General features: G+C 47.8%; 1 protein-coding gene across 2 annotated transcripts; it reads left to right on the top strand.

Annotated features, from left to right (window-relative positions):
- Positions 1-405: 405 nt before the first annotated feature.
- Positions 406-23192, top strand: Cdc42ep3 (CDC42 effector protein 3). Of its 2 annotated transcripts, XM_041631317.1 has the most exons (3): positions 14357-14506; positions 15331-15527; positions 21199-23192. In XM_041631317.1, the coding sequence occupies exon 3, from the start codon at positions 21417-21419 to the stop codon at positions 22176-22178; it is 762 nt and encodes a 253-aa protein (XP_041487251.1). In that variant the 5' UTR covers positions 14357-14506; positions 15331-15527; positions 21199-21416; the 3' UTR covers positions 22179-23192. The 2 variants fall into 2 exon arrangements, with proteins under 2 accessions (XP_041487250.1, XP_041487251.1); XM_041631316.1 differs by lacking the exons at positions 14357-14506; positions 15331-15527 and adding an exon at positions 406-1515.
- The last annotated feature ends 3434 nt before the right edge of the window (positions 23193-26626 follow it).

The following is a 26626-nucleotide window of genomic DNA, read 5'->3' as shown; positions in this document are numbered from 1 at the left end:
CCGGGCTTAACGTGTACCCCAGTCTAAAGTTTCAGATGACCTGAAGCCAATACCGCTTTGGGAAGCCAAAGTCTCCAGAGCGGCTCCCCGTTGTGCCAGGATTTCCAGGCAACCTGAGAGTCCCAGGGTTGGAGCCAGGCCCCGAGCGTGGGATTCCTTCGGGTTCCAGGTCCTTTTCCAGGTCAACCAAGCCGGCGGGGACCTCACCGCCGGAAAACGCCACCTTTTCCTGTCTCCTACCAGGCGGACGAAGGGAGAAGGAAGAGAGGGCGGCCGATTAAGACAATTAACACAATTCACAGGGTTCCTACTGAGGTTCAGGGACAGAGGGGCGGGACGTTGTGAAGCCCTGGGCGGGTGACCGACAGGCGCAGGTGTCGCCACGGGCGGAATTTTACGGTCCGGAGCAGCAGCAGCTGCGCCACTCGCGCCGCCTGGCCGAGCGTCCGGGGGAGCCACCACCCGCTTCCGCAGCTTTAGGTCAATCTCTGAAAGACCCGGAGGGAGGGAGTCGCCTCCCTCCGGACAGGAAAAACCTGCTGCGTCTGCGTTTCTCCTGATCCCGCAGGATCTCAGCCTCCAGCCACGCGTCCCCTGAGCGCCAGATCCACGCTCCGGGTTTTGGCGACAGCTTGCAAGGGGAGCGAGCAGCACGTTGACAGCACGCGACCCTCCCCTTCCCTCCCGGGAGCTACAGCGGCTTGGGGGTCCTGGGGGAGCTGCGGCCGCGCTGCGGCGACGCGATCAGGTAGCCCTTCCTCATCGCAGATCCCCTCCCTCTGCAGCGAAGCTTCGCTCTGCTAGATGGGCTAGGTAGGACAGGGAGAGGCGGGGACACGAGGGTGAGCACGTGGGGACACGAGGGGCCCGGGTGCGGGCGGAGTCCTATTGTCCTCCCGCACCGCACGGGCAGCGTCGCTCCGGGGCCACCTCTTTGAAGAGAGTACCCCGCCACTTTTCTTTGTGCCCGAGAGAGCCCTTAGGCGGCTTTGCCTCTGGAGAGAAGCCACATCCCGGGGGAGGTGGGACTGCAAGGTGACAGTGGGCTCCCATTGTCCTCCAAGAGCCCGCGGCCGCGCCTCCTGTCGCGCGGGACCGGGGACAGGTACAGCGGAGGGAAGGTCCCCCCGCTGCCAGCACCCTTCTCCCCGCCCTGCCCCACCGGCCCCGCCCAGCTCCGGGCCCCGCCCCCCGCGCCCCGCCCCGCCCCCCGCGCCCCGCCCCGCCCTCGGCAGGTTGAGACCGCGCGTCTGGCCGCCGCGCGCTCAGTGTCGCGGGCACTTCCAACCGCCGCTGGTAGCACGGCAGCGGGCCGCACACCGACAACCCCGTCCCGGGGTCGCTGCCTCCCGAGAGACTCCGCGCGCAGTCCCCGGAGCAGATCGTGCAGTGAACCGTCGCCCCCGCCCCCCTCGGAATCTGCTCGCGCAGACCAGGACTGCCTGCGCCCTCGGGAGGCGACCCCGGCCGACGCCCGGCCCCCGGGCAGAAGTGAGCCTCGGCGGGCGACTGCGGGTGAGTGAGTGTGGAACCCAGGCTGCCTCTCCACCTGTGAGTCTGTCCCACCCTCAACCTAAGTTCCCTCCAGCTCGTGCTGGTGCTGGGCTCGGAAGACTGAAAGGGTGCGAGGATAACCTAGGGCACTGAGCTGATGTCCAGAGGACCAAATGGGACGTGTAGCGATCGGGGAGGGAATCGGGTCGCAGAGCTCCGCCAACCGCTCCGACTTCTTTAGGGTGGGGCTGCAGGCAGCAGGGCCCCCACCGAGTTAATGACAGCCATTCTGGACGCCTTTGCGTTTTTCCTTCAGAACAAACCGCACTTGGCTACCGCGCCCCTTTAGTGGTGTTTGCACCAGGGCGGCGCATGTGGGTGCCCAGCGCAGCTCTGCTGTTTCCTTGCTGACAGAGGCAGCGCATTGTAGCTGAGGCTCCAACCTGCAGATATGGCAGTTGAATTTTTTTTCTTTTTTGAGTGCAGTTTCTGAACAGCTGAAGCGTTTGCAAGACCTTTCTTCCTCCTCCTCCTCCTCTTTTTCTCTTCCTCATCTTCCTCACTGTCTTGACACAAACATGTGAGGACGAATGGAGATGGCCAGTCATTTTTTCTTTATGAATTATTATACTCCACCCCCCTCTCGCCTCTGGGAGGGGAAGGCATGTGTTTCATCTTATAAATAGAAAGTAGCATTTTTTTTGGCAGGACCTGCTTTATACTGCACCGTCTAGGAGAGGTCAGTTTAAAAATAAATATGCACTTGAATGTTACATTACCGAGCCGGCTGTGGCATGGACGAGCTATGCAGACAGCAGCATCAAAGCTGGGAGGACATCTGTGTTGAAAGGAGTAAATGCCCCAGAGTGTAGCCCAGGCTGACAGTCAAGTAACTACATTGTGTTTTTAAGAAAAAAAAAAATGAGCGAATTAAAAGGAGAGTGGGAAGAGGAATGTCAGTCCTGGACCGGATCAGGAATCTTTACAGTCTTGGTGTGTTTGGGGGAGCGGGCTGCTGCTGTGTGTGCAATGTGTGGGGGGCTCTAGGGAGGGAACTGATGGATGTGTTAGGGAGAGAAGATTTTTTTTTTCTGCTTTTCTCCCACCCTGGCAGCGTGTAGCCCTTGCAAAAATCCTCGAGTTCTGGGAGGGGGATGGAGGAGGGGCACTGGCCTTGAAAATATTAGGAGGGTAGCAGATGTCCCTGCTTTAATAGCAGACCCGCAGACTTAGGACTTCCCCTTAACATCACAGGGAGAAGCAAGCTCCCCAGGAAGAGGCCAGCTAGCCCCAGGGGTATCTCTTAAGTCCATTAGAAAACTCCAGCAATATTCGGACTTATAAAAAGATCTTTCATATAACGACCAATCCAGGAAGCCCAACTTCTGGACTGTTCTAGAAGTCTTCACCGTTGTGGTTTGATGGACAGTTCAGCTACAAGTATACACAAACACCTTTTTCAGAATGAAGGGCTCAGACATGAGGCAGCTGAGAAATGTCTAGCTGGCATTGTCAGGTGTGAAATAAACGAGGAGATCTATATTCAAGGAATGGTTGACGGTCCCTCTGAATGTGCCTGGGTTTCCCAGTAGGCCCCACCCATGGCCTGAAACAGGACTAGCAGCCCTTGGGCTGGCAGCTAGGATGTCTAGAGGGGAGCTCTGGAAGCCTTCTGGGTCCATGCAGTTTCTATTTTCCAGCCATCTCATCTGCTAAAGATTTGCATTCTGAATTCCATGATTAGAACATGGTGCTGAGGCTGTGGCAGCCCCTGAAGACGTGAAGTAAGATGAGCTCCCTCCCACCCCGCTAATCTGAGTCCTGAAATTCTCCCTTGCTTAGAAGGGGACCTAGAAAGGCAGCTAAAGTACGGCTTGTTTTCTTTTTGCTTTTTATTGCGAACTCAAATGGGATCCAGGATGCATAGGAAGCTGGACCAGGGACTGCAGAATGGCTCCCCGAGCCGGTTGGCCCTGTCTGCTCTCCATCTTCCCCTTTAGCAAGGTGTTTTGTTTTATGTCTGACATGTTCACAAAAGCTGCCCTTTTCCACTTGTAAAATTCCTGCTATCCAATAGCATTGGGGATAAAATCGCTTTAACCTATATCACCCTACAGTTCTTAGCCAAGCCGTAAAGTTTTCACAAGCTTTTTGCCCATTAGATGTAGCATTTATCCAGTGGGTGGAATACAACTCCTGACCTAAAAAGCCCCCAGGAATACTGCACTGAATTATTATTATTAGTAGTAGTATCATCATCATCATTATTATGGCTCTTGCTTTAGTCTGATTTTGTATAGGCTCAGCCTAATTTCTTTCTAACTAGAATCCCATGGACCTGTTTTTATTTTCATTGAATAAGAACATAAAATTGTATTATTTATTTATTTATTAAAGATTTCTGTCTCTTCCCCGCCACCGTCTCCCATTTCCCTCCCCCTCCCCCAATCGAGTCCCCCTCCCTTGTCAGCCCAAAGAGCAATCAGGGTTCCCTGAAACACACTATGTTTCCTGTAGACAAAGTTGAGCCATTTGAGACTAGCATCAGATTTTGTCAGAAACAAAATCTCTTCAGGGCGCAGGTCAGAGAATTCTAACAGGCCATGTTGTGGGAACATCAAAGGTAATTCCAGTATAAAACCTGCCCTAAACTAAGCTAATCACTCTCCCCGTTGCCTGCATTATCTCCTTTGTTTCTAAATCATTCCAGAAAGTGTGTTAGATCTGCACTGTAGTGTAGGTGTAGTGACCGAAGATAGGCCAGTTAGCAGCTTGCCCAAATGTCCACCTCTAGACAGTAAAGAGCGTACCTAAATGGGGGTGTGCCTGAGGGGCTAATTCTACATGGAAGTTGGTGCCTTTTTAAGTTTAGGGACTGGGAAAGCCTGAAGTTCTTGACTTGGTGTCAGGCTGCCTAGGCACATTGTTTGGATCTTGCATACTGTGCTTGTGGGGTGCTGGACAAATGTCTTGTCTTAGGTGATGGTCTCATAGAACTCCATAGCCAGTCTTTCAGATAGATTGTGGGGTACTTATTCTCCAGATGAGAACTTAGGCGCTGAAGGTTACACAGTGAAGCAGCAGAACAGGGTTTGAACTCAGGTATGTTTGACCCAGTACCGAAGAGCACACCTCCATTGTCTGGGAGGAAGGGTAAGAGAGCTATTAAATATGATTACTGTTATGGCTTTTGGCCTCTGGAAAGGAACTCATTTTATATTATTCTATCTCACCATATCACCACTCAGAGGAAGTAATTGCCAGCCTTAGGGAATGCGACTTGAATTACTTAATTATTAAGGGTGGCTCAGTCTTGTATGTGGTGACTTTGTTGGGCAGAGCTAGCATGGGACTGCTAGAATTGGTCTAAGCAGTTTATACCACAACCGGCGAGATGCACTAGGTGACAACGTGGGACTTTGACACCAGACAGTCATGCCCCAGCTGGGAACGAGGCATTCCAGCACCCAGAAATGAATCCACCCCCCATGTAGGCCATGTCCTTGGATCAGTCAGAGGTAACAGGGCTAAAGGACCATGCCTGGTAAGTCGTTCTACCCAGGAGGCTTGGCTTGCAGCCCCTGGCCCTCACTGGTCCAGGGTAGTCAGGAACTGAAGGGGGTTGGACAGGAAGGCCCTGAACTCTGTCCTTGGCAGTGCACTCACCCTGGATGCTGCTGATAGATATCTGGTGTGAAAGATAGAGTAAAGAGGCGTAATGCACCCTTGCCCGGGACAGTCCTAGCCCCTGCTGCTCGTCGGAAGTCGGTCCCCAGGACAAGGTCTGGAAATTGCCCTGGAGTTGGGGCTGTCCAACTTGATCTGGAATTTTCTCTCTTCCTGCTCTCTTCCTTTAAAGACGACAAAACAAAACAACATCCTGAAAACTATGAAAAGAAACTAGCCAATTTTACAGCAAGTAGCAGCTAATCAGGGAAGGGTTTTTGTTGTTGTTTTCTCTTTAAAAAAATAAATGTTTTCTTTGGCCTCAATGTACTTCAGTGACAACTTTTGCCAGAGTGGAGTGATAACGTGAGTGATAGGGCCTCTGGTAGAAAAGCTCTTAACTGGATAGCTTTGTAATAGAAACAAGAAAATGACGGTTATTTTGTTGTGGTTTGTTTTTGCTTCTTGTCTTGATTTTGATTTTTGTTTTCTTATTTTTTTCTTTTTCCTTTTTTCTTTCTTTTCTTTTTTTTTTTTTTTTTTTGAGACAGGGTCTCATAGCTTAGGCAGACCTCAAACTCCCCACTGCTGTTGCTGCTGCTGCTTCTTCTTCTTCTTCTTCTTCTTCTTCTTCTTCTCCTCCTCCTCCTCCTCCTCCTTCTCCTTCTCCTTCTCCTTCGCCTCCTCCTCCTCCTCTTCCTCCTCTTCCTCCTCCTCCTCCTTCTCCTCCTCCTCCGCCGCCACCGGCCTTCTCCTTCTTCTTTTAAAGACAGGGTTTCTCTGTAGCTTTGGAGCCTTTCCAGGAACTCGCTCTGTAGACCAGACTGGCCTCGAACTCACAGAGATCTGCCTGCCTCTGCCTCCCGAGTGCTGGGATCAAAGACGTACAACCACCACTGCCCTACTTGTCTTGATTTTTGAAGCAGGGCTTCTATAGCCCAGGCTGACCTTGAATGCTTAATCCTTCTGCCTCAGCCTCCTGAATCCTGAAATTATGTGCAAGTACCCCAGTACCCAGCAGCCTCCACCCCGTCACCCTGAAAAAAGACAACTCTTAAGGAGCCAAACTGTTTATGGAAGCTAATGAGCCCCACCATGAGTTTGTGTGGTCGTTACTGCTGGCCTAAATGATTAGTTCACAATACAACTCTGAAGCGGGGAGCTAGAAACAAAAGATATTTTGTGATTTGAAAGCTGTTTGCATATTTCAAAAAGTTAGGACTGGCCTTCCAGCCTTGGGCTCCTTATTAAACAGTGTTGCAGTGGTCACATTCCTGCAGTGACCCAATGGGGTGACACACAAAGCATTCCTGAAGACTCAGAACACTCAGGAAGAGTTCTGTGGTAAGCCAGTCTGATGATGTCCCCTTCCTACCGGATGCTGCAGAGTCCCTGCTACACAGGTGTGCAGTGCCCCTCTGTAGAGAGAGAACCCCTCCTCTGCCTCAGGTTGTTTGGCCCTCACAGAGGCTGCAGGACTACTCTGGTAGAAAGCTCACTCTGAGGCGCACCAAGTGACAGCTGTACAGACTTCCACGCCTTGCAGTCTGCCCAGCTGCAGGCAGTCCAGGAATAGAGCTGGAAGAACATGCCGGAAGGATGCTGGCAAATCAATGGTGTGGTTCTGTTTGGTAAAACTAACCCAGATTTACCTGGGTTACTAAAATGTAGCAAGGACTAGATCTGAAAAGAGGTTGGTATCTGGTGTGGATCTGAACGGTGTGATCCTGGCCTCTCTCGGAGTCTATTTTTCCATCTCTAACAGGATTTGGTGTTAGGTGAGCTCAGATCATCCCTAGCTCGAGATTTCAGTAAGCCAGGAGCCACGTGACCTGTTAGCAGAGCCTGTCCTGCTAACAATAAAGAGTGGCCTTAAGCTGGAGAAGTGCAGTTCTCGCCCAAGGAGCCAGAGCAGGCTGGAGGACTTCAAAGGCAGGCGCCTGTTTGGACAGCTTACACATTTGGGAATCTGTCTTGTTCTGGTGACATCCTGAAGGTCATATTTATAGACGCATTTTGTCAATGATAGATCTCTGTCATGAGTCTAGTTGAGAAAGACCAGTACTTTTCAAAGATGTCACACTCATTCAGGCTGCACTCATCTTTAAAACACACAAAGACATTTCTGGTGGGATCTGGTTTGGTTATTTGGGAATGTATTTGATTTTTCCCCCTTCATTTAATTTTTGTCTAGGGTCAGTTCAGGCTGAAAACATTTGGTTTGTTGTTGTTGTTGTTGTTTTTCCCAGCAGGAGTGGAGGCCATACCCTTTTGGGGTGGTCAGCTGTTCACGAGGCAGATACTCCCCTTCTCCAGGTGGCTTCTATTCTCATCTGAAGAAATGGGAGGGGCAGCCAGCTCTAAATTCCTATAATTATCATTCTTTTTCCTTTTCCGGGGCATGTCATAGTATCCTGGCTTTTTTTCTGTGTGGTGCTTACTGAATTTCAAATGATCTTTTAAAAATATTCGTTTATTTTTTGAGAGGGGGTCTTGTGTATCCCAGGCTGGCTTAGAACTAACTCACAGGCCCCGTTCCTCTACTCCCTGAGTGCTGAGATTGTGAGAAGGAACAGTCGTAGCAATAATTCATTAATTCCTATGCCTGCCTAATTAAGCCGTATGGAGGCAGAGCCTGAGCCTGCTTTATCTAAGCATTCTCATTTCCCCAGTGAAGCTATTATCAAGTGGACAGTTTAATCCCAGCCATACGGTCCAGCTCTTCCTCTAGTGTCTTGTCAAGTGTTAAGAAGTTATTATCACTTGCCTGGCTTATTAAAGTCATTTTTTCTTGGCTATAGAACATTCAAATTCAAGGGGAAGTGGCCTGGTGGCCATGTGGCGGCCGTGCCATCTGAGGATGCTATGGACCTGGGGAGCCTGCACCAGAACATTTCTGGAGAACAGCTGAGAGGCAGTAACCTCCACTGAGGCTTCTTTTGCCCTGGGAACTGGGATGCCCAGCTGTCCACTGAGAGCACCGGCTCCTTGGAGTTCCTGGCACTGTCGCAGGCCACGCCACAGCCTGTGAACCTTTTATCCGAGACAGCGCTCACTTCTCCTTCTCAGCGCGTGTGTCATTGCTGTGGCCTCCTTTTCCAGAGCAGCGCCTGGAACCTGCACAGGTTTTCCTGGCTGATGGCTGTTGATGACTATGTGAGGAGCCAGCCTTGGGCTAGGTGACTGTACCCAGACTGTACAAGCTGAACCACTGGGGTCTCTCTAGGAGGTCATAGCACCAAACTAGGCATGGTTTCAGATGTCTTTGGAGTAAAATGTCTTCTGGTCATGCTGAGCTGGGTTTTGATGGGAAGCTTGGTCATGCTGGTGGCTTTCCTTCTAGATCCTTCATGAAGGACCCCTTAACCCAGTGGCTCACCTGGGAGGAGGAGATTGCTGCCACCAGCCTGGTGGGACACATCAGGTCTCAGCTGCTGTGTATGGATTCAAAACAGAGAAGGTTTCGTGTTCAGTTTTGTCTTGAGTGGAAAGTTTTACTTTTAGAGCCGCACCACTTGGAAGACTTTACACTTTAGTTAAAACAATCAGTTAGGTGACCAGATTCTAAAGTTTAAAAGAAATAAAATTGGAAGAAACTTGTGTTACAGCTATTCTTGGTTGTCATGGTGACTATATCTGGAATTAAAGCCAAAGCAGCTGCCTACCCTATGGATTGGGGTTCATTGCTCACCAACCCTTTGCCAGGTGTTCATCCTGGCACCATGTATTTCAGGTTTACAGAGGAGGAAGCTCAGATCTTAAGAGGAAGCCGCGGGCATTGATTAGCACCATGATACCAGGAATGGGGGAAGACACAGTGTGAACTGGTAGAAAGTCTTGTGATGGGCCCTGGCATCTAGAACACCATAGAACATGGGGTCTCCAGATGGGGTGCAGCAGAACAGGCTATGGAAAAGTCTTGGGCTGCTTGGGGTCTGTGCAAGGAACCCCCAAGGGCTTTAGCTTTTTCAGCCAGCACCTCCAAATGTCAGCTCACAAGTAAGCTTGTGGTAAGCTAATGCCCAGGTCTGTTTTTATAAGAGCTGCCAGCCACATCCTGCCTCTTTCTGATTATGTAATTAGCTTTAACCCAAATGCAGGACTTCCTACTTATTCATTTGATTCCTGTTGACTTCATCCTGCCCTACTCGAGTCTTTTAAGGTAATTTTATACCCAGTCTGCCATGGGCACATGGAGGGATCCTTGTGGGTCCCATGTTGTCTAGAGATGAATGCAGCTGCTATGTCCTTCAAGGCATCCTTCCTATCATTGCCAAAATCAGTTTCATATGTACATTACCCCCTAGCAGCTTCACCAAAGAAGCAAAGAAACGGGGTTCTGCATGAACTTGCCAGTGCATGCTTAGCTGTATTTCTCAATTTCACTAAAAATAGACGCAACAGTCAACAAGGAGTCTCATCATCCCTTTTGTGAAAACAATTTGTTTTTAACCGCTCGCTATAGTTTTTCAAAGGCTCTTTAAGTGACCAGATGGAGACAGGTATTTTCTAGGCCTTAGGACACTCCGTCCTCCTTAAATCCTGGGAATCTGCTCTCACACCGAGTGGAGTCCTTTCCTATGGCCGTCACCTGCTCCTCCTCGGGCTCCTCTTTGCTATAGAATGCCCGTTGTAGTTTGCTGAGAGTGTTTCTCATATGCTATTAGGCCACCTAAGCCAAGTTCTCCCGAACTCATTTCCTTCTAAGAGGTGGGCTCATCGTTTCAACAGGGTCTCACTCTTGGACCTGAGTGTAACTGCAAGATTTGAATGGTCCAAGATAGTCTTGTTCACACTTGTTCTCCACTCTGCAGTCATGGGTAGAAGCCATTTATTTCCCCTTTAAACATCACTTTCACAAAGATATGCTCTCTTTAGCACCTTCTATGAGTAAGATAGTTTGTTCTCGTGGCCAGCAGCCTAATGGGGGTGTTGGGCATGGAAGCAGTAACTACAGTACAGTGTGGTAGTTGGTGACGTCAAATGCTGACATGGTCATGGGCTAACCTCTCTCCAGACTGTAAGGGTGGGCCTGGCCCTAAAGGGTTTTAAGATGTTGGGGGGATGCTAGGATAAGATAGGAGGCAAATGTGGGGCGAGTGAGGAGAGAGACCCGCTGGTAGGACTTGGGACTTGGCAGGAGGCTGTGGCTGGGGAAAAGTTGAACAACAGCTGGGTTTGGCATTTACAAAGAGAAGAAAGTGCAGGAGGCCCTGACCATGGGCAGACAGAGGGAGGAAAGATGGAGTTTCCCGGGAAAGCAAAGTGGGGAACCCCAGAATGCAGGAGAGAAATCTAGAGCTTCCTAAATTCTCTGAAAAAAGCCACTGTTTTGCACAGTGAGATCTGCTCTCGGACCCCACACATTAAGTTCAACAATGTACAACCCCCAGACCTATCAGGAGCCAATTCGGTGAGAAAACAAAACATCAACTATGTGTTTCGTTGCTATGGCAATGTTTTTAAGAGCTTACTTTCGATTTCTTTACCTGCACAGCAGCCCTGGTCCATAGATGACTCTAAGTGGTTCTGGTCTAGGCTTACGTAGTTTTACTCTGAAAGTTACCATCAGAAGTGGTAGTTGAGGCCATGCGCAGGGCGTCATTGAGGAGCTGAGACAGACAACAGTCCCCTCGTCCTGAAGAGATCCAGGCTTCTAAAGCCAGGGCTCAGACCCTTTCAGTAAGGGGTCACTTGATAGTTCATGCTTTGAGGGCCACCTGCATTCTTTGCCCAGCTGTCATTGCAGACCTTGTAGGGCAGTGGCAATTCTGCTGTGGTCTCCCAGCTTCAGTTTTATTGAGGCTCAAGGCCTGATAGTTATTTCTCTGAGGGACTATTCTAGGAAATAGAGGGCATTCAGCAGCATTCTTGTCTTGTGTCCATGAGGTTCTACTAACTAATCCCTTCCACCTAGGGCTGCAGTATCAAAAATGTCTGCAGATGTTCATTACATGTTACTTGCTGGGGTGCAAAACTGCCGCCCGCGGAGAATGGCTGATCTGAGAAGGCGCAAACACAAATACCTGTTCTTGGGGTGTTCCAATAAAACTTTATTTACCAAAACAGATAAGGGCCTAGATCTGGCTCGCCTATTGTGGGCTCTTGACATAATAGATGGGCAGAAAGAAAATAAGAGCTTAGACAGTGAAAACTGAGGGGCTTCTGTTAGTGGCCAACATATTTAAAGACTCAACCGTAGCTCTCGTTTCTAGCACCATGGCTCACCTTACTCTTGAGATAGGCCTAAAAACCACAAAGCCAGAAAACAGGAAAATAACAAATGACATAAGTTCTACACAAACCTAAGAATGCCTCCAGGACACACAGCAGTGGAGCAGGATTACGTGAGGTGAGTTTGCGAAAACTTCCTCCAGGAAGGAAGTGACTGGGAAGCAGAGGATGTTGTGGGTAGTGTTTGATGGTGAGAAGGTGCAGAGGACATTCCTAGGAACACAGAATCCTTGGTCTCAGAAAGTGGGGAGGGGAGCAAAGTGTGAGCAGTGACGGAAGAAGCCATTGTCCCCTTGCAGTTGAGCCCCAAGACTGCGCGCTGTCACGTGCATGCGCTTCCTCTGGAAAAAGAATTAACAGCATTAGATATTTTCTAAGAACAGGATGTTTGTTTTCTTTCCTTGAGGCTCAGAGGTTTTCTTGTTGCTTTAAATTTTTAATCTTTTGACCTTAACCACAAAGTCAAATTCCTTTTGAGATTATTTTTCATAATAGCAAAAATACTAAGAAGTTGTAGCCAGCTAGAGCTGCCAGGGCAAGTGCGCAGGCCTTTTCCACGCATTCTGGGTGTCTGGCAAGGTCAGGTTCGTGTCTTCTGATCGTTGCTGCTGTGATCTCAAGGCATCTTTCCTTCTGGTGCTGCTGGACTTGGGGGAGAGATAGTGTCCGTTGATAGGTGTCATATCAAATCAACAGTCCAGAGGTGGAAGAAATTCTGGCTCCTGCTGATTGACCCGAAACACAGACTTAATTCAAGACCGTTTCCTAGATGGTGTGGTCTAAGTATTCCATGAGCTAAAACCTGCCTGGGCCACAGCAAGCGCTTGTCTGTCTGTTCGCTATTACATGTCTAAATTCTTTAGAGAGCCGGGCATTTCAGATTTGCCTCATCTTCAGAGTAATTTGCACTGTGGGTTGATTTCTTGGAGCCAATCAACCTGTCTCTTGTGATGGAGAAATCAAATTGGTTATGGATTGATTATTTGCAAATTTGGAGTTTACTGTGTGCTGTGTGATTGTTGTAGGAGACAGGATGATAAATAAGATCCAGTTTGTGCTTGTAGAGGAGCTTTCAGCCTAGAGAGCATGCGCACCCTCATTCAAATATGTGCATAGTCAGGTGTGTAAGTAACCTAGGGCAGTCTTCTGTAGACAGGGTTGACAGTGGAGTGGCCACTTATCCAGGGAGGATGTGATACAGAGACGCCTGTTATAACCCATCAGGGAGTGTGTGTGACTATAGACAGCCCCAACAACTTAGGAGGATAGCCTGGAAATTCCTATTGTGGCCCCCAAACGAGTTTTCAGAATGCACAACTTGAGGATGTAGCATAACAGCAAAGCTTTGCCTCTCTATAGTGCCCTGAAGTGTCCACAGTCTGAATTCCTAGTCACCTGGCAACCTACTTTGCATCATTTCTGGTACTACTGTCAGAACTGGAGTCTCGCACAGGCAACTGACAATGTAAATGCTAGCAGGGTTTGGGCACCTAGCCAGTCTTGGGAGATCATGGCTTTGGGGCAAAGGTGGTAAGGACTGAACAGTGCTGAAAACAAGAGGGTCATTTCTTTCAGTATTGATACTGTCCTTGTATCATCACGGACCAAGTTGGATCCAGTAGTTACGGAGCATGTGAGCAGCTCATAGTAATGGCCTTGTTGGATTCCTACTTGTCAAACTAGAGAGCCTGCTTGCTGCTCCTGGCCAGCACTGAGGCTAAATCCCTGTAAATCAGTCATGCAGAATGAACCAGGCATGAGAGAACTTGCCCTCAGCTTGCCTTGTTATAATTCTCAGGAATCAATGCCCATATAGGCTGCCCTTGTAACTTACTTTTTATAAGGAAAAGACGCCCTAATGGGCTCTCTTCACAAGTGTTAGTACCTTGGGAGGTGGGTGTCCTGTCATTTAGTTTTACTTTAAAAAAACCTTTCAAATAGTGCAATTAAGTCCTGTAAATGTAAGGAGTGTACGTAAATTAGCAGTGAGTCTCCCACGCGGTTTTTGTGGGTCCCCGTATAATTGGGGTTGTAAAAGGAAAGTAAATATAAGCTGTTGTTTAATCATAAGTGAGAAGCCCATTTATAAATAATTGAAGGTGGCTGTCTCAGACTTTCTGAGTGGTCCATAAAATACAGCCTGCTCAGTCTGGCAAGGGTGTGCAGGGCAGAGCTCAGCAGTTAGGAACTTGGGGCTCACAGAAGCTCACAGTCTTGCAATATGCTGGTCTGTCCTCAGTTTAGGAACCATGGGTAGGAGATAAGACTCTAAAGATAGAAAAGGCATCTAATCTTCTGGTGGGTGGGGTAGAACAGACCAGAACTATGAAAGGCATGCCCTTTAGGGTGCTGGTGCGGAGTTCTCTGGGCTTGGATTATTTTCCCCTTTAAGTTCAGTGTTGAATGTCTAATGCCAAAATTCTTCTCTCTGTGAATTTTAAAATTCTTTCCTGGGAGAAACCCCCTGCTGAGGTTCGCAAAAGGACTGGCCTGAGGAGCCCCTTTGTAGTAAGGCTTGGGTTTCCCCAATACCAAAGGTTGGCTAGTCATTAGCAAGTGAAAACCTCGCTGTGTTAGCACAGAAAGCCTTTTCAGGGGCACGTCTGTGGGTCTGTTTATGGGGAGTGTGAAATGGAACCCTGGGGAAATTAGTGAGTGTGTTCCCCAGTGGGAGGGTTAACGCTGTACTGGCTCCTTGGGGGAGGCTCTGGGTACAGACTCCTCCCCCTGTGAGGTCCTTGTTCTTTAGAGTAGACATTGTCCACTCTCCACCCCCTCTGGCAGCCCCCTGGGTTCCTCCCTAGAGAGGTCAAGACTGTGTCCTGGTATTTTCTGCTTAGTTGCTCTAGAGCCCTCTTTGAAGAAGTTAATCTCTTTTTCATTACAAATGAAACGAAGCCTTCAGATCACTGAAAATTAGTGTTTCCTTGGTTTTCTTTCAGCTGTTAGAGTTCTGTCACCTTCCTCTGCTCAGCTCCAGTTCCCTCCTCAGAACATGCAGAAACGTGTTCCAGGTAGCCCTTATGCTTCTGAAGAGTCGAGCCCAGAGACCAGGGCTGTTCGGGAGTTTGGAGCACAATGGCGGAACAGAGGAGTTACCACCTTCCTCCCGGTTGGTGGCAGGGAGATTTATGCAGAAGATGCTCCGGTTGGGAATAAGGTGGAGGGTGGTTATCCCATCATTCTTCCTAAGATTGTTGGTTTAGACAGGAAAGAGTAACTATGCTTTTGCTTTTTAACGTGCGGATAGTGGTGCTGTTGCTGGGTGCCAGGGGAGGGCTCGTGGCCACTTTTGCTGGGGCAAAAGGGCAAAAGGGAGATACCATCAGAATTTGGGCATGGGATATGGCTTGGTGATTAGTGCCTGAACATATGCCTAGACCCTGGGCCCCATACCCAGTACACGTGGGGAAAAAGTTGGGATGCCCTTGAATGATGTGTAATGAAGTCAGAAAGGGCGTTTGAATTCCAACTCATGTCCTACAAGGAAAGGAAAAGAGCAAGTCCCTCAGGAACCTCAGGAAGACACCCTCTGCTCACACAACCTGCCCTTTGTTTTCTGGGGTGTGTTTTGAATTAACATTGTAACCTGTTTTGAAGGATGCAGGACATTTTTTTGTGTCCTCTCTCCCAACTAAGGATGAATCTAAAAATAATTACTAGACAAACCAAGCATTCCTTTCTTAAAATAAATGGATTTCCCCCACTAAAATTTCAACTTCTTTGTTCTTTCCAGCACCTAGTAAGTTGACAGTACTCTCAATCCTGAGTAATTCAGGAACTGATTTCTCAGTCAGTAATTTGTTTTTTATAACCCTTGCCCCACACACCCTTGCTGTCTGCTTACTTATTTGGTATGTGTATTAGTCAGTGTTCTCTATAGTCAAAGAACTTATGGAATGACTCTCTCTCTCTCTCTCTTTCAATATACATAAGGGGAATTTATTGGGCTGACTTCCAGGCTGCAGCCCAGCTAATACAACAATGGCTAGCTGTGAATGGAAAGTCCGAGAATCTAGTAGCTGCTCAGTCTCACCAGGCTGGGTGTCTCAGCTGGTCTTCTGCATATTCTGGAAACCCGAAGAGGTCGGCTCCAGTGCCAGTGAAGGAATGTGTGTGCTAGCAAGGCGAGGGTAAGCGAGCAATGAACAAAGGCTTCCTTCTTCTATGTCCTTATACAGTCTTCCAGCAGAAGGCATGGCCCATATTAAAAGTGTGTCTTCCTTCCTCAAGATCTAGATCAAAACATCTCTCACGGATGTGCACACCATTTCTAGTTCATTCTAGATGTAGTCAAGTTGACAACCAAGAACAGCCATCACAGTATGTGCAGCATTATTTTGTTTGCCGAAAGAATGACAGAGGAAATAGATGATAAAGATCATTGACCTAGTGGGGAAGCGAGCTGATAGGTGCCTCCTGCCTGCAATGTCAACACATGGCAGGCCTCCAGGCAAGAGTTGCAGCCTGCCTGAATTACGTAGTGAGTTCTAGGATTGCTTGGGCTACAGAGTGAGACACTATTCCCAAGAAATTAGATAAAATGAAAGAAAAACAAAGCTGGACATAGTGATACATATATATGACCCCAACAGAATGGAAGCTAAAACAGAGGTTTGGTTATGAAACCTTGTTATCCTGCCTCCCCCCCCAAAAAAAATTAGCAGTGAAGAAATGCTTCAGTTTTTTTCCATAATCAAATTATTACTGCTGTGCTTTTTTTTTTTTAAAAAAAAAAAAACCATTGTCTGCCTAAGGTAGTCACAAGTACATACATAGAATTACCTAGACTTATACAGAAATGGCAACCCTGCTGTCTGCCTTCCCTATCAGAGGTATGCCTGTACTATCCCCTACGGTCTTATTCTGGGTCTTGACATCTGTCTTAGAGTTTCTGTTGCTCTAAGGAGACACCATGACAACAGGAACTCTTATGAAGGAAAACATTTAATTGGGGTGGCTTACAGTTTCAGAGGTTGAGATCATTATCATCATGGTGGGGCATGGTGGCATGGAGGCAGACATGGAAAGCAATAGGAAGTAAACTGAGATACTGTGTACTTGAGCACAGAAGACCTCAAAGCCCACCCCCACAGTAACGCATTCCCTCCAACAAAGTCATGCTTCCTAATAGTGGCACTCACTATAAGCTTACAAGGGCCAATTACATCCAAATTACCACAACGTCCTTGGATTTCTCTCAGGTACCTGAAAGTAGGAGCATGTCTGTCAGAAGCTGCATATTCTCTAGAGACAGGATGCCTCATGGCTGGCTGGGAGCTGGGCCTTTTGTTGGCAGAGCTTCCCTTGCCAGTGCCCAGAGTGTTTGTCTTCTGAGAAATATAACTTCCCAGAGGAGTGCTATCAACTCCCATCATAGAGAAGAAGAAAAACCATGGTCTGTCGCTATGAGAATGCAGCCATGAAGACTTCAGATTTCAGAGTCAAGGGATGGGTGTTTGAGAACAGTATGTGTGCAGAACCTTTTCTTTCTGTCTTTAAAAGATCAGGAAGATAGAGTGCACAAATGCTCGGGAGAACTGGCGACACTGGAGGTTGAACAGCGAGCTCTTGATGGAAGGAAATGGGGAAAGATACAGAGAGGTAGCCCAATGCCGTGTGAGTGCCCAGCACCCTCAGTGTTGGCTGAGTCAGTTCGTGCTGGCAGTGGAATGTTGGCTGAAGCACAGTAACAAACTCTGATCATGGGGCACCTAGATTTTGCCAGACCTAAGTACCACGTGCAAAATTGGCTCTGTAAGCCGGTGTCTGAGTACTACACATTTATTTGTTGTATTTTTGTTGTTACAATGGCCAGTTTGTTCACGTGACTCAGAAACCTGAAATCACAAAGGATCATCACAAATGTACCCTTTCCACCTAGGTCCCTTTCCATTCGCTCCTGCTCCCTGAGGACACTCACCACTGTTAGTGTCTTACGTGTTTTATACATGTACAAGCCGAGGCAGTTAGATTACAGACTTCACTTCTGCACCTACCTTTTCTTCCTTTGAACATGTACATCCCTGAGCTTTTTGCCTATGGCTGTATTAAACGTTTCTTTCCTTCTTAGATGCAAGAACTACTAACTTGAGTGGTTGGACCATCTGTACAGATCTGTAGGTTGTTTCCAACTCTTAGCTATTACAAATGTTTGATTGGATAGCCTGTACCCAGAATGTCCATATCTTTAAGTGAACTGAGCTCCTGTATATGGAACCTGAGTCCGAGGGCACATGATTTGCCACCTGGAAAGACATCATCTGACTGCCCTGGATGGAGGCTAGGGCTGGTCACACTCCTACTGTCATGTGGGCAGGAACCTTTCTCCATCCTCCTCGGCTCTGCATGCATTTGTGTCTCCACCAGACTCTGGAATGCAGTTCTTTATTAACCAGGGAGCTAAATTCTCAGAGAATGTGTTTTCTGAATGTCTTTCCACCTCAGACTGGGACCTAGCCTCCTGGATCAGTCCGCCACTCCTGACAGGGTGACTCAGTGTCTGTGCCCCTGTAGTGTCTCATTTGTAAATGGGACATTTAGTGTTCTAGCAGGAGTCTTTTGGATTTTTGTGAGTGGGAGAGTGAAGCATTGTGGGAACATAGAGAGGCCCTCAGTAAATATCACTTCTTACTAGGGAAGACTCAAGCTGTGTAAGCAGTAGCAGAAATACTGTCCAAAGAACCAAGAGCCTGGGAAGGAAAGTAGATGCACTAGCTGATAAGCAGGGATGGGAGGATTTATGGATCGCAGGAGAGGACACAAGAGAGAGGACTGGACCAGAGCTACTGGGTGCTGCCTAACACTGTACTCTTTTAAATGGGAGAGTTGGTGTTTCTGTCCGACATCCCCCGTTTAAAAATCAAAACACCCTTTCATTGTATTTGACAGCTGTTAGGCCTGGCACATGGTGTCTGGCATCTTACTCTCTGCGCATATGTAGCCTTGTCACAGCCCCCTCCTTGTCCCCGTCCTCCCCTGCCCCACCCCCGTTATCTCTGGTCTCTTTTTGTCTTCATGCCACCAACATAAACCTCAGCATTTACCAATCCTAGGGAACCTCTGACTAAAAGGCCACAATGTCTGTAGCCAGGCAGGGATTGCTTTAAGAGGCCCAACCAGGAAGCCTTCCTTGGTACTGAACACCCTTCCCCCAGAGAAGAGCAAGTACTTCTCTGTCTCCTCCCCACCATGCCCTACCCTTGTTCATTTGCAGAATGGCCGTGTGTGACCCTGTCAGAGGCAGAGAACTGATCTCTGGTGTTCTGGAATGCCCTGCCCTAGGTACTTCTTGGCCTTCCATAACCTGAGCAGACCTAAGGCAGGCCTCAATGACAAGCTGCAAATCTTTTCCCTGACAGCTGCCATCCTGGCCTCGGTGCTGATAACACTGCCCCAGGGAGAGTTCTTCCCTGGGATTGCCTACCACTTTCTGGGGCAGGACTGTGTCACGGAAGCCCTAGAGTGGGGCTTTGGGCTGTGTACCTATCAGGTCTTCCCAGGGTTCAGCTTTTTGTGTTCGTAGGTGTTGTGAGTTAGGGCCTCAAGTGCATCTCAGAATGGTTTTGAACTAGTCCAGGATGACCTTGAAGTCACGCCCCTCCTGCCTCCTCCTGCTAGAGCTGAGTCACAGGCATTTACCACCACACCGTCTATGTAAGGGTTCACCTTTGTTATTGAGACAAGACCCAAAGCAGCACTGAATAAGAACATCAGGACCTGAGTCCTCAGATGTTTGGTAGCTCTGTGGTCAGCATACTCTTGGCAAGAGCAAACCTGTTGCCTCCTCCTCACACACAGAGCCAAATGGGGCTGGGTCTCTTCTACTTCTCTGCCTTCTCAGGCCTGGGAGACTGGACAGCATGCCAGTGCTTGCCGGATAAGCCGATTCCCAGACAGAGTAAGCTGTTAACCTTTGCCAGTGGGTGGTGAAGCCCAGCCCTTGTCACCTGTCACTGATAAGTGAATTTAAAACTTGCTGAAAGGAGAGAAATATGGAACAGATGTAGAGGGCCTCCAGCTGCTACCAAGCAAATGTGACTGTCTTCAAGCCACCGTCTGACCCAGCCCTAGGAGGATTGATCATCAGTCTCGGTGCCAGGGGACAGGGAGGGGAAGCGGGGTGAGAGAAGGCAATTTTAGCTTCTGGGGTAGGTGGGATGGAGGGGCATTTTCAAAACGTAGGTTTCACATCAGCTAGGGAGGGGCTGACATGCCTGGACCCTCTTGACCCTCTTTCAAACCACTCTTCCCTGCCATACTGGTTTGAACAATTTACCTGCCTTGGTATCCACTTACTTTAAGTCATGGTTTCTGTGGGTGTCTGGGTAGGGTTTTGAGCCCAGGCCTCACTAGGATGTGACCAAGTTCTGGGCCAGAGTTCTGTGTCTCATCAGAGGCTAGCTGGGGTAAATAGATTTCTATGTCCAAACCAGCATGGGAGCTTGGCCCAGTGTGTGGGCATATGTGAGCACCCCTACCCTCTCTATGTGAGCACCCCTACCCTCGCTATGTGAGCACCCCTACCCTCGCTATGTGAGCACCCCTACCCTCGCTAGTTCTGTTCTCGCTTTCTCCCCCCCCCCCTTTACTCTCTTCTTCTTTCCCCTTCCCACTCTTCAGCTCAGAAGGGATCTTCTGTAATGTTACCTAACCAGGGAGTGACCGCTGCCATAGTTCTTTGGATAGAAGCAGACCACCATTGGACCTGTGAAGGCATTAACACCAGGAAGCGGCATTGGAATACTGCCCCCCACCACCTGTGTGTGTGTGTGTGTGTGTCTCGTACTCACCTTATAGTGATGCTCCCGAGGAACCTCAGGGGCAGCTCGACTTAATATTAATGGTCGGAGTGTGCTTCCTTTGAAATGAACCAGTTCTTTCTCTTTCATCCCAGGATACTATCAAATCCTCGAGTCCTTGGGGCTCAGCATTCTGTGACATCCCCCTAGACCAACAATGTGTTTGTACCCCTGGCCTTACCCTTAGTCATGTCTCCCCATTTCTAAGAATGCATTCAGGTGAGGTTTTCTTGAACCATTATATAATAGTCACTGTCGATTATTAAATGATAATTTCCAGCTTCCTTCCTTTTAGTCATTTAATTTCATTTGTGTGCAGAATTCAGCAACACACCACTGTCAGTCTTGTTAATATGCATGCAGAGTAAAGAAAATACAATTTTAGAACTGACCCAGGCGCTCCTATGTTGATGGCAGTTTTTTGTTGCTTTGTTTAGTATTCTTGTGTATGTGTGAGTGCCCTCATGTATGTACGTGTGCCCTCATGTATGTACGTGTGCCCTCATGTGTGTCTGTATGCCACCACATGCATGCCTACTACCATGGAGATCAGAAGACATTAGATCTCCTGGAAGTGGGGTTACAGACAGGTTTGAGCCTCCCTGTGGGTGCTAGGATCTGAACCCAGATCTCCTAAAAGAACAGCAAGCTCTTCTAACTGCTGACCCATGTCTCTAGTCCCTTGACAGCAGTGTTTAGAAGAAAGAGAAACTGCCAGTTTAGATGTGCTCAGAACCATGGCCATGTTTAAAAAGTACTGATGTTTTAAGTTTAGGGGCTAAGTACCCCCTTTTCTGTTTTCCCCTGAGCTAAGAGCAACATTAGTGACTCCTTCCTGAGAGTAATGTTCTTATCACAGTTGGGGGAGCAAAGAAGTTGGCTCTAGATGCAAAGTGGCCTTGCTGTTATCTCCGGGCACTGGGATAAAAGTTCCTGAGGAATGGCAAGCCTGAGTGGACCCTAAAGGATGGGCTATCCCAACCTGCTTTGGTTTCTTTTCCAGGCTTCTCTGTGCTGTGGAAGGAACTGGATGATGTAACCAGCTCTGCAGGAAGACACACATGATTTTACACTGAGTAAGAGCTCTCGGACCCTGTTCAGAGTCACTTGAGGAAAAAATAATGTGACGGTTGTCATCAGAAAGGCTTTTCTGAAGTGGGGGATACCCGTGAAGAAGATCGCCTCTCCCCATCTGCGAAGTGGACTTTCTTAGACTCCAAAATGCCAGCCAAGACCCCAATTTACCTGAAAGCGGCGAACAACAAGAAGGGAAAGAAATTTAAACTGAGGGACATCCTGTCCCCTGATATGATCAGTCCTCCCTTGGGGGACTTCCGTCACACCATCCACATCGGCAAAGAGGGCCAGCATGATGTCTTTGGAGATATTTCCTTCCTTCAAGGGAACTATGAGCTCTTGCCTGGAAACCAAGAAAAAGCACACTCCGGCCAGTTCCCTGGACATGACTTCTTCCGGGCCAACAGCACCTCAGACTCAATGTTCACAGAAACGCCCTCCCCAGTGCTCAAAAATGCCATCTCTCTGCCGACCATCGGAGGATCCCAGGCTCTCATGCTGCCCTTATTGTCACCAGTGACATTTAACTCCAAGCAGGAGTCCTTTGGGCGTCCTAAGTTGCCAAGGCTCAGCTGTGAGCCTGTCATGGAAGAGAAAGTTCAGGAGAAAAGTAGTCTGTTGGACAACGGGACAGTCCACCAGGCAGACACCTCGTGGGGCTCCAGTGGATCTGCGTCTCAGTCCAGCCAGGGCAGGGACAGCCACTCCTCCAGCCTGTCTGAACAGTACTCCGACTGGCCCGCGGAGGACATGTTTGAGCATCCTGCCTCCTGCGAGCTCATGAAGTCCAAGACTAAATCAGAGGACTCCCTCTCTGACCTGACAGGCTCCCTGCTCTCGCTGCAGCTGGATCTGGGGCCCTCACTTTTGGATGAGGTCCTGAATGTCATGGATAAAAATAAGTAACCTGGAGTCAGCTCTTTTCCTTTGGAGTAAGAGGTACCAAAATAAGCAGAAAACAAAAAACTCAGCTAACCACAGCTGATGGAAAGAGCTGCCCGGCCTGGTTTTTGCAGCCGCGTGATGCATTTTCTAAAATAACGTTCCTGTTCCTACGAAATATTTTTTTAACTGCCTTGCCCTGTTTGCAAAAACAATTTTCAAAACAATAATTTTAAAAATTAAAAAAAAAAAAAAAACCTGTCCTGGCAAAAAGAGAGAGGAAATGAGTCAGAGCTCACATTGACCGGGCATTGCTAATGCTCGGCTCAATTTTGTTTGCAGGCACGCGGAAACCAGAGCTGTTTGAAAGGGCTGGGCCATGGGTCTCTCCAAGGCGCTCTACAGCATGTTGTGAGAAGGAAATCAAAACTCGCTTCACACCTAAGCCTTCTTTTTTCCTAGACTCTTTTGTATATTGTATTCTTTGGGCTCACCATAGCAAATTCCCCAGTGTTAAGATTTTACTGTTTTCATATTCAAACAACCTTAAGGGACCGGGTTTTTTTTCTTGTGGTTCTTATATACCCCTGTATATTATTTCCATGTTCCAGAAGTTTGACTGTCAGCTACATGTTGGTAAAAACAAGCAAGGTGTTACTGTAACTAAGTTATTTTTAAAGTTGAAATATATTTTTATGTGCCTTTGGCTTTTTATTGCAGAGTCTACATTTTATAGATAATACATCAAGTGTTACTTGTCTTGTTTCCGTTGGGGCTTCCTTGCAAGCCCTGTTTGTGTATTTGGAAAAAAAAAAACCTATTCATTACTATTCATTATCAGTCCCCCCCCCCCCCCTTGTTCATGTGTTATCATACTTCTAATAGTGCCAAGAATGGTTTGTAAAGTACGGGGCACAGGGTGTCCACAGTGCTTTTGCAGAGACTGGAGTTGGATATTAGGACAGCTCATACTCCCAATCCTAGGTACGTCATACCACACAATAAAGAGTAAATGCTAAAACGAACTTGCTCATTTATAGTTATAAACAAGAACCAGAAAAGAAGATTCTGAAGACTAGCTAGTAATGTACCCAAGCCTTTAAAATATGCTGAGATATGACTCCTAAGTGTTCTGCAGTTTTGGATTATTTTTATTAAGGTTTGATTCTAGAAATAGGAACACAAGAAATAAATATGTGAGGTCATTTCTGTTGTTTTATACAAACCTTAGTGCTGAGAGAGAGAGAGAGAGAGAGAGAGAGAGAGAGAGAGAGAGAAGGGGTGGGGCAGGGCTGAGACTGTAGGCCTTTGCCACAGACCCTGCTTATTAACCCCATCCTGTGCGTGTCTCCTTCCCACACCCACACAGCCTGTTCCTACAGACTCAGATGTCCTGAAGACAGCGGCTTGTCATGCTCTGTAAGTCCTGTGGACAGAGACCCAGCAAGGGGATCCCCAGATGCCCTGAGGCCATTGATTAAGGAACCAGAACAGAAAATTACACCCAGATTCCTATCTTTCATCAGCTCTCCTCCCTACTCTGCTTGTCTGCCAAGGGTGGGTGCCAGCTCCAGCCCCTTGGTGTGTCCCGGAGACTCCTCCTCAGCAGCACCAGTGACTCCTTGGGGTTCAGAGTTCCTGCACCTGTATCATGTGGTGTGTGAAATAGCCTTTGAACTTAGCAGACTCACTTTGGTGGCTAACCAATCAGAGGAGGAAGCAGTTTTCCCCTAGAGCCCTGAGTCTGTCCAACAATCCCCAAGTCTCTTCCCTTGGCCCCTCGTCGTTCCTTTCTGTGGAATCCCACTCATTCATGGCTCAGAAAGTCTTAGCCTCTCTAAATCTCACCAGGGAGATGAAGCCCCATGAGCTCATTTGTTTGTGTGTTTTGTAGCCGGTGTCGGCCAAACTCTGTCGACACGTTCCCCATGGTAATTACTGATCGGATGCAGCCTCACTGTATTCTTTGTCTGCTGCACGATCTGAGGGACGGGGGAGGACTGTTGCCCTCGTCTTGGTTGCCGCCTCTCCGGAGGGCAATGGTGGAGAATAGTCCTGGCAGGGTCTCATCTTCTAAGTGGCCGAGTGTCCCTCGTGTATTTACCCGTTTGGCTCTTTCCAAACCCAAATACACATTCTCCAAAATACACACGTTCTCTAGACCAAACAACTCAAATGCACGGCACATGTTCCCGTGGGTGTGGTTGACATAGCAACAAAGACCCTTCTCTTTCCAAGGAAACAAAGCCTCCTCTCATAGCTTTCCGATGGCCTGGTCCATTCCCCAGGGAGCAGGCACCTTGGTTAGGTTCTTTCCTACGGGCACTTCAGACTCATGCCTGCTGAGAGCCGATTCCAGTTCTCAAGCTGTGTCTCCCACTGAAAACCTAATTTATCTTCACTTATTTAAAGAAAACCCAAATGCCCGTTATTTTTAAGCTAAAAAAGCATAACGAAGCCACCTGTGTGTGACCCAACCACCAGAAATATGTCATATCATTTGCATAAGTGGGCACCCCTTTAAAGTAGGCAAGACGTTTTGTAAATAAATGTTTTTGTGAGCAGTAAGGCCTAGCAAAGAATAAACTATATTATTTCAGCCAAAAATTATATGCTAAAATAAAAGTGTGAGCATACTTAGCTCTTCATTAATACAAAGTCATTAATTCCAGTGGGTCAGCATCACTGTCAACAAGCCCATGGAGGACCGACCATTGGTGAGCAGGAAAGAGAACCCAGGTCTCCAAGATAAAGCCTCATCCTCTCACACGTCACCATGAGCTAGCACTTTTTCCTGAAGGCCATTGCAAATGTGTCCATCGTAGAATTATGGAATGGCAGGGATCTATGAGCCCATGAATAAACTTGATAACTATTTTTTAAAAAAATTAAACATACATTAGGGTGTGATTCTAATCCTCCCTTTAATAGAGAGGCTGGGAAGACTGAGTCCTGTTACTTTGAGCTGCAACAACAATAGAGCAGGTCCACATGATGCCCTTTCTGCAGACGGCTTCACCTTTGGGAATTATCCTAGCAACCTAACTGCAGATAAAACCCTCCGATTTAGGACTGATCTCTCAGATTAAGAAGAGTTCATTTTTTTCCCCCTTAAGCCAGTAAAGTATACAAAATCCTGTGTCCTATGCCCCTTTTTATAAATATAAGACAACTGTCCTATGCCCCACCTGTGCTGTTAGGTTAGATCCAACAAAACAAAAGAACATTCTAAATGTCATATCACATGGTGAGCCACCTGAGGACTTGTTCAGCTGTGCAAGACAGACGCGTGAAAGCCATAGTGTTGAAAAGTAGTCATACACATTAGCTCAGAGTGCTGGCTGAACAATACGCTCACTTCGTAAGGGAGAAAAAGGGTTGCTTCTAAACACGCTAGCCCAGTTGTCGAAGCTGGTTACTCTGAAGATCACACACTTTGTTTTGAAAATGCAGTTTCTTCCAGAGAGCTTTTCATCTGAGAATGTTCGGTTTTCACTTGACTCTTTGAGCGAGTCTCAATGTGTCCTGCTCGCGTTGTCGAGTCACTCTGTAGTATGTTGTTGCTCAAAGAGCACCGTGTGGGGGGCTGGAAGCTCTTATTTCATGAAGTGAGGTGTAGCAGCGAGATTTGCTCTGCAACCACTGTGCCGCGCTATCACCCATATTTACTTTTAAACTTCGGATAGTGGTGACCCTTTTGGTAGCTTCTGAGGGGAAGTCAATCATCTTCATCCCTTGAAGGTCAGCCAGATCTCTCCCATGGGAAGTAGACTGCCACAGTTGATCGAAAACACCTGCCCGGGTCAACGCCATTGTACAGTTGTAGCCTTAATACTTCTGACACCATCCATCAAAATTAAAAGCAGAGTGAGCACATTGGGTCTGGCGCTCACCATAATAAAATCACCGTTGGGGCAGGAGATAGAGTATGTCATCTGTTGTCAAAGGACTATTGGGGGAAAAAAGAGCTCTGAGGTTTCTTGAAGGGATTACCGCGGCAGTTTTATGGAAGAAGAGTATCCAAAGAGATTCCTTGGGAGATGGGTAAGATTCTCTTAATGAAGAAGGGCAGACGGGGAAAAAAAAAATTAAGGGCAAACAAAGGATGCATCTCCACTCTGAGTAAGATTTCTCTACAGGACATTCCAGGTATAGGGAGTGCGTTTTAAACACACATTTTCAGTCCTTAAGGCTTAGACTCACATGAAGACCCCATGGAAGAAGAGGACACTTTGGAATTAAGTTGCTGAAAAGCTGGTTCCCAGAATTGTTATCAAAAGTTGGTCATCATCTTGGTTTTTAAAGCTCTTTTATTTACATTTTCATGGAGAAGTCTTTTTTTATCAGAAAACACCAAAAAATGTTCATTAAAACTCCAAAGGATGGTGTCTTCGTACCCTTGGTTAGCCTCGTTTATGAGCTAAACAGGTAAATGCAGAGTGACTCTGACCAGACAGTTCCACCACCAAATA

This window comes from Microtus oregoni, unplaced genomic scaffold, assembly GCF_018167655.1.
Source record: "Microtus oregoni isolate MIOR12 unplaced genomic scaffold, Mior012 000036F_ref0000092, whole genome shotgun sequence".
NCBI classification, from domain to species: Eukaryota; Metazoa; Chordata; class Mammalia; order Rodentia; family Cricetidae; genus Microtus; species Microtus oregoni.
The sequence above is the reverse complement of the archived record's forward strand: the minus strand, read 5'-3'. Positions and strand labels throughout refer to the sequence as shown.

Excerpts from the sequence above, each read along its gene's own strand:
- Cdc42ep3 (XM_041631316.1), top strand. The coding sequence starts at position 21,417 with ATGCCAGCCAAGACCCCAATTTACCTGAAAGCGGCGAACAACAAGAAG.